General features: G+C 59.4%; 1 protein-coding gene across 1 annotated transcript; it reads left to right on the top strand.

Moving 5' to 3' along the window:
* Positions 1 to 562: 562 nt before the first annotated feature.
* Positions 563 to 6241, top strand: ABHD15 (abhydrolase domain containing 15). Its single transcript, XM_038759465.1, has 3 exons — positions 563 to 577; positions 755 to 1882; positions 5330 to 6241. Exons 2-3 carry the CDS (start codon positions 1032 to 1034, stop codon positions 5853 to 5855), a joined length of 1377 nt encoding a protein of 458 aa, XP_038615393.1. The 5' UTR covers positions 563 to 577; positions 755 to 1031; the 3' UTR covers positions 5856 to 6241.
* Positions 6242 to 7232: the final 991 nt, after the last annotated feature.

Here is a 7232-nt window from a genome sequence, read left to right as displayed (position 1 = left end):
TTTCCCCTTGGGCCAGGCTCATCATCATCAATCGTATTTACTGAGCGCTTACTGTGTGCAGAGCAGTGTACTAAGCGCTTGGGAAGTACAAGTTGGCAACATATAGAGACAGTCCCTACCCAACAGTGGGCTCACAGTCTAAAACAGGCTCCTTCTCAGAGGGGCGGCCCTCAGGACGGAAATCTCCCCCCTCCCACCCCGGACCCGGGAAGAGATCGTGGTTAAAGGAGGTTTTCTGCAGGTTGGGGGGGTGGCAGTGGGGGCGAGGGTCTCCACAGACCCGAGGATGGGAGTGCCTGTGCTCCGGAGCGGCCCTTCATCTCTTCCCTTTCTTTCCCTTCCCCTGTAGGGATTTGTTGCCAACTTCATCTTTCCTCTGCCTCCCTCTTCTCCCCTCGGGCTCCCATTCAGACCACGGATGCGGGCAGCGGGAACTGAAAGAAGACAGGTCCCCGCCCCTCCTCCTCCTCCTCTCCCTCCTCCTCTTCCTCCTCCTCCTCCATCCTCCTCCCGGCCCAGGACAGTCCAGTCCAGCCCCCGATGGCAGGGGTTTGCGGGTCCGGAGACCGAGCCTGAGGTCAGAGAGTGTGGCCGGAGGGGCTGGGCGGAGCTGGGTGGCCAGGGCCAGGGGGAGGAGGATGAGGATGGCCAGGGGGAGGCGGGCCCAAGCCTGCTGCAGCAGCAGCAGCAGCAGCTGCAGCTCCCGCAACGCAAGCCGAGCTGGAGCCTGCGGTTGATTGACACTTCCCCCCAGGCCCTGGGGCGAAGGAGGGACAGAGGAGGCCAGTCAGATGTCCAGCCGCCTGAGCCCTCTGAGCAGGACTTCGGGACTTGGGGAAGCTCGTCGAGGGAGCTGGGGTAGGTGGGGACACGAGGGGAGGGTCCCTAGGCAGGCGGTCAGTCCTGTCCCCCCTGTCTGGGGATCCACCCCCATGCCAGCTCCAGCCCCCTGACCCCTCACCCAGCAAGGCGCCCGCTGTTGAAATCGCTGTGCAAAGGGCCCGACCGCCTGGCCGGAAGGCCTCCCCACCATGCCGGCCTGGGGTCCAGTCCTGGCCACGCTGGCCACCCTGGTCACCCTGGCCGCCTTCCTCCTGCTGGCCCGGAGGAGGCGGAGGTGGCCGGAGCAGGAGACCCCCGGGCAGGCCGGGCCGGAGGAGCCCTTGCCCGGGGGCTGCCGCCTCATCTGCAAGCCGTCGGCGCTGGCGCAGTGCCTGCTGCGGACCCTCCGCCGCTCGGCCGGCCCGGGGCCCCGGCCGGGCTGGTGGCGAGCCTGGCCGCACCTGCAGACCCTCTGCCACTTCGTGCTGCCCCCCGGCCCCGGGCCCGAGCTGGCCCGAGAGATCCTGCAGCTGGCCGACGACGGGCTGGTGGCCCTGGACTGGGTGGTGGGGCCCTGGGCCCGGGGCCGCCGGACCCCCGCGTCCACCTCGTCGCCCACGTCGCCGTCCGCCTCGTCGTCCGCCTCCCCGGCGGTGCTGCTCGTCATCCCCAACGCGTGGGGCCTCCTGACCCGCAACGTGCTGCGCCTCTGCCGCCTGGCCCTGGAGCGGGGCTACTACCCGGTCATCTTCCACCGGCGCGGCCACCACGGCTGCCCCCTGGCCAGCCCGCGCCTGCAGCCCTTCGGGGACCCGTCGGACCTGAAGGAGGCGGTCACCTACATCCGCTTCCGACACCCGGCCGTGCCGCTCTTCGCCGTGAGCGAGGGCTCGGGCTCGGGCCTGCTGCTCGCCTACCTGGGCGAGTGTGGCTCGTCCAGCTACGTGACGGGCGCCGCCTGCATCTCACCTGTGCTGCGTTGCCGGGAGTGGTTCGAGGCCGGCCTGCCCTGGGCCTACGAGCGCGGCTTCCTGCTGCTCCAGAAGGCCAAGCTCAGCAGGTGAGTACTTCGCGGCCATCCCCTCCCCGACGCCGTGGCCACCCCCTCCCGGCCGCGGCTCGCCTCTGAATGGGCTCAGACGCTCAGACTTTCATCCCTGGAAACCCCTACCCCCTTCCAGGCCCCCTTGGGGTGCAGAGGACCACCCCCCAACCCCGGATTTTGGAGTCCACCTGGGCGAACAGAGCCTCGGGTGCACCCACAACCCGCGCCAGCCGGCCTGGGCAGCCCAGGGCGAAGGCCAGGGGGAATCAGGAAGCACTGGCCAGATTGGCAGGGCTGGCCTGGACAGGTTGGCTCCCCAGAGCCCACATCGGGTAGGTTCGGCCTGCCAGCACAAGGCCTTGACTTCGGGTGGACTAGCCACACCTTACCACCCTGCCCAAACTAACTTGAGGATCATTGCCTCTCTATCCTCCCGGCGCCAATCTCTCTGGGCAGCCTGCAGCCGGCCTGGGCGAAGGGGAGTCTGGTGGGCCCTGGGACGGGGAGGGGAGCCCTGAAGGAGCAGCAATCAATCAATCAATCAATCAGTCGTATTTATTGAGCGCTTACTGTGTGCAGAGCACTGTACTAAGCGCTTGGGAAGTACAAGTTGGCAACATCTAGAGACAGTCCCTACCCAACAGTGGGCTCACAGTCTAGACGGGGGAGATGGAGAACAAAACCAAACATACTAACAAAATAAAATAAATAGAATAGATATGTACAAGTAAAATAAATAGAGTAATAAATATGTACATACATATATACAGGTGCTGGGCTCTGGCTGTGGGAGGAGTCAGGACCTGGTGAGAGGTCACTCGCTGCCAGCCTATTGACGCCCGAAGCCTGGAGAGGTAGGGGGGTCGGAACCGAGGAGCGTGCCCTGCGGGGCAAGGGCAGGGACGGTGACCCATCTCTTTCCTGACCTTTCCCACTCCTCCCCTACCGACCCGCTCTTCCCTCTGAGCCCCAGAGTAGGTACAGAACCCCAGCCCTAATGAATCATAACGCTGGGAAATGCCATCCAAGTGCAAATTAGAACCCAGGTTTTTATTGAGTGCTTACTATGTGCAGAGCACTGTACTAAGCACTTCATCTGGGTTCTGATCCTGGCTCTGCCACTAGTCTGCTGTGTCATCTTGGGCAAGTCACTTCTCTGTGCCTCAGTTATCTGTAAAATGGGGGTTAAGATTGTGAGCTCCATGTGGGACATGATTAGTTTGTATCTACCCCAGTGCTTAGTACAGTGCCTGGCACATAGTAAGTGCTTATCAATTATTATTAAACAAATGGAGTGGGCTTCTTCTGCCAGGCACTTCCTAGAATTCTTCACAGTGCCACCCAAAATGCACCACTCACAGGGGAAAAGGCAAAAACTCAGATTAGGCCCCGGGACACCAAGCTCTCCTTTTTCTTCTTTTCCTTTAATCCCCACCACACTCCCTGCCAAGGCCAAGGAACACAAGGCTCTAGCTCCTGCTTCCAACAGAACTAGCAATGCTGAAACATCCTCTGACTAAACTCCAGGGTGTGGGGAGAGTTGTCTTAGGAGCTCGTTGTGGAAAGAGAACATGTCTGTGGAAAGAGAACGTGTCTGCTAACTCTGTTGTATGGTAATAATAGTAATAATAATAATGACATTTATTAAGCGCTTACTATGTGCAAATCACTGTTCTAAGCGCTGGGGGGATACAAGGTGATCAGGTTGTCCCACGGGGGGCTCACAGTCAATCCCCATTTTCCAGATAGGACTTGCCCCAAGTCACAAAGCTGACAGCAGAGCTAGGATTTGAACCCATGACCACTGACTCCAAAGCCCGGGCTCTTTCCACTGAGCCACATCGTACTCTCCCAAGTGCTTAGTACGGTGCGCTGCGAAGAGTAAACGTTCAGTAAATACCATTGGTTGATTGAGCGCCTCCTCCACTCCATAGTCGCACCCAAACTTGGAATCCCCAGGGAGTTTCAGGCACCAGCGGGCTCCTTCTGGAGGGATGGGGCAGATGCGGAGGGCTTGTCTTCGCCCAGACACCCTCCCCTTCCGGGGACATTCAGACCCTGTACCGAGCGACAACAACAAGCGCCCGAAGCTGCTGCCATGGCAACTGCAGGGACATCCAGCCCAGGTGCTCACCAAACTCCTTGGTTGCCATGGTTTCCATCCTGAAAATGACAGATAACAGGGAGGGGCTGACTCCTCGCTTGGCTCAGCCTGCTCTGCGGCCGCCACCCCAAGCTGGCACCTCATCGGTGGGGCTGCCTCCGGCCTGAAACCTCAAGACCCTTGGCCACGATTGCCTTTTTTTTTTTTTAAATGGTAATTGTTAAGCGCTTACTATGCGCCAGGCATTGTATTAAGTGCTGGGTAGATAATAATAATGATGATGGTATTTGTTAAGTGCTTATTATATGCCCAACACTGTTCTATGTAAGCTAATCGGGTTGGACACAGTCCATGTCCCAGACATGTCCCGTGTCACATGGAAGCAGCCTGGCTCAGTGGAAAGAACCCGGGCTTTGGTGTCAGAGGTCATGGGTTCAAATCCCAGCTCTGCCAACTGTCAGCTGTGTGACTTTGGGCAAGTCACTTCACTTCTCTGTGCCTCAGTTACCTCATCTGTAAAATGGGGATTAAGACTGTGAGACCCCCATGGGACAACCTGATCACCTTGTAACCTCCCCAGCACTTAGAGCGGTGCTTTGCACATAGTAAGCGCTTAACAAATGCCACCGTCATCATCATCATCAAATGGGGCTCACAGTCCTGAGGGAATTAAGGCATGGAGATATTAAATGACTTGCCCGAGGTCACACAACGGACAAGTGGCTGAGCTGGGATTAGAACTCAGGTCCTTCTGACTCCCATGTCTGTGCTCTATCTACTAGAGCACAGACTACTACTTAGAGAAGCAGCATGGCTCAGTGGAAAGAGCACGGGCTTTGGAGTCAGAGGTCATGGGTTTGAGTCCCGGCTCCACCACATGTCTGCTGTGTGACCTTGGGCAAGTCACTTAACTTCTCTGAGCCTCAGTTACCTCATCTGTAAAATGGGGATTGACTGTGAGCCCCACATGGGACAACCTGATCATGTTGTATCCCCCCCAGCGCTTAGAACAGTGCTTTGCACATAGTAAGCGCTTAACAAATGCCATTATTATTATTACTAGGCCACACTGCTTCTCAGGTTTTGATGGAGATCTCTCCCTCACAGTGGCCATCTTCCTTGGCCACAGAGCCACAAGCCTCCTGTACAGGATTTCAGCCCCACAGGCCCAGCTGGCTCCCACCCGCCTCTGCTCCAGACACATGGGTCAACCACATCCGATTCCTTCTGGACAGAGAATGGGGAAGTGGGAAGGAGAAACTGCCCTTCCCCGTGACTGACAAGCTTTGTCTCTCTCTTCTCTCCCCTCCTCCCTGCACGCCTCCCTCTTCTCCCCCTTCTCCGCCTCACGCTCTCAGATACGCCACGGCCCTGGCGGACACCGTGGATGTGGCCAAGCTGCTCTGCAGCCGCTCGCTGCGGGAGTTTGAGGAGCGGCTCTTCTGCCAGACTAAGCACCTCCCCGTGAGCTGGGACGCCTATTGGGACGTCAACGACCCCCTGCGGGATGTGGACGAAGCCGCCGTGCCCGTGCTGTGCATCTGCAGTGCCGACGATCCCGTGCGGGGGCCTCCAGCGGGCACCCTGCCCACCGAGCTCTTTCTGAGCAACCCCTACTTCTTCCTGCTGCTCAGCCACCACGGGGGTCACTGTGGCTTCCTGCGCGAGGCCTGCGCCCCGGCCTGGAGCCACGAGGCCACGCTTGACTACTTTCGGGCCCTGAGCGACTTTTTCCGCGCCGAAGAGAGGCTGAAGGGGATGGCCCAGCGCCGGGCCTCTTTCTTGGGGGGCCGGCGCCGCCGGGGCACCCTGCAGCGGCGGGAGGCCTCCTCGCCCTCGGGCCTCCAGGAGATCTTTAACTGGCAGCGCTCCTACACCAGATGAGAGGCCAGCCTGAGGGACAGCTGGGGCCACCGCCGCCACTACCAAGAGCTCAAGCCCCTGAGCGGCTGGGGCCGGCTGGCTCCGCGGACTGGCTCTTTCCAGCCCTGCAAGCCGCCTCCGGGATCCAGAACCACTTCCAGGAGGACGGACACTTCAGCGAAAGCAGCCTGGGCTCCCCTGGCCGGCTCAACCCAAAGGGAGTGCCCGGTGGGCCAGACACCATCTCTCCCTCGGTCAGCACAGAGCCAGGCAGCTGGAGAGGGCGGGAAGAGGGAAGCCCTGGAACGGGCATGGCGGACAGGCTGGGTTGGACTGGGGCTGGGGGAGATTGTTTTCCTAGAAATGGCAGCAAGGGAACGGCCTGACATGGGAGCATAGGCCTCAGGACCGGGGGCGGCCAAAGAGCCGGGGGTTGGGGGGGGCATTTCTCTGCTCTTTCTTCCCTCGCTGTGCTGAGTCCGAATGAAAGTGTTTGCTGGGAGATTATCATCATCATTATTACAGCTGTTATTATTAATGAATTGTTGTATCCCTTAAACCGTTATGTGCCAAGTACCATACTTAGCACTGGGGCAGATAGGATATCATCAGGGTACATACAGTCCCTGTCCCATATGGGGCTCGCAGTCTAAGCAGGTGGGAGGCCAGTACTGAATCCCTATTTTACAGATGAGGAAACTGAGGTACTAATAAGTTAAGTGATTTGCCCGAGGTCACACAACGGCATGTGGTGGAACCGGGATCAGACCCAGGCCCGGGACCTTTCCGATTCCCAAAGCCCAAGCTGTTTGGGTTTCAGAAAGTCTGATGGAGACCTGGGGCAGGGAGACCCCCGCCCTTCACCCTCATCCCCAGCAGTGTTCCAGGAATCGGCGAGCAAGAACGGAGCAGCGTGGTACTGTGCTTCGGGGCCCCTTTGACCCGAACCTGAAGCCAGACTTTTCCTTGCCGTGAGCCTCCAGTCCTGACCTTGGGGTAAGTGGGGGAGACTAAGGCCTCAGTCCATCCTGATCTTTCGCCTCAGGGGCTGACCCCAGTCCCCTCATGCCCTCTCTGGCCTGCCTGCCTATCCCACAGCCCCTCACAGCAGCCCCCCAATTCACTCGACCCATGCTTATGTGACACCTATGCTGGCCGCTCTGTTTCCGCCCAATTGAAAGGCTTTCTGACTTTCCCCGCTTCCTCCCCATCAGTAGGAGTCTTGTGGCAGGGCCTGTGGGATGGGGGTGGCCCGGAGCATGGCCCAGGACGGGGCAGAGCCAGGCCAGGGTGGCAGGTGAGAGATGCAGGGCAGAGGGTTCTCCCGTGTCGGACATGTGAGTTTCAGGAAGCGTTAGTGGCTGTAAGTCAGCGCAAGTCTCTGCCTGCCCCCAACTG

The sequence above is a fragment of the Tachyglossus aculeatus genome, chromosome 17 (assembly GCF_015852505.1).
Source record: "Tachyglossus aculeatus isolate mTacAcu1 chromosome 17, mTacAcu1.pri, whole genome shotgun sequence".
Taxonomy (NCBI): domain Eukaryota; kingdom Metazoa; phylum Chordata; class Mammalia; order Monotremata; family Tachyglossidae; genus Tachyglossus; species Tachyglossus aculeatus.
The sequence above is the reverse complement of the archived record's forward strand: the minus strand, read 5'-3'. Positions and strand labels throughout refer to the sequence as shown.

Coding starts and splice junctions, on each gene's coding strand:
- ABHD15 (XM_038759465.1), top strand. CDS start 1,032: ATGCCGGCCTGGGGTCCAGTCCTGGCCACGCTGGCCACCCTGGTCACC. Junction 1,883..5,329: donor CAGAAGGCCAAGCTCAGCAG/GTGAGTACTTCG, acceptor TCACGCTCTCAG/ATACGCCACGGCCCTGGCGG.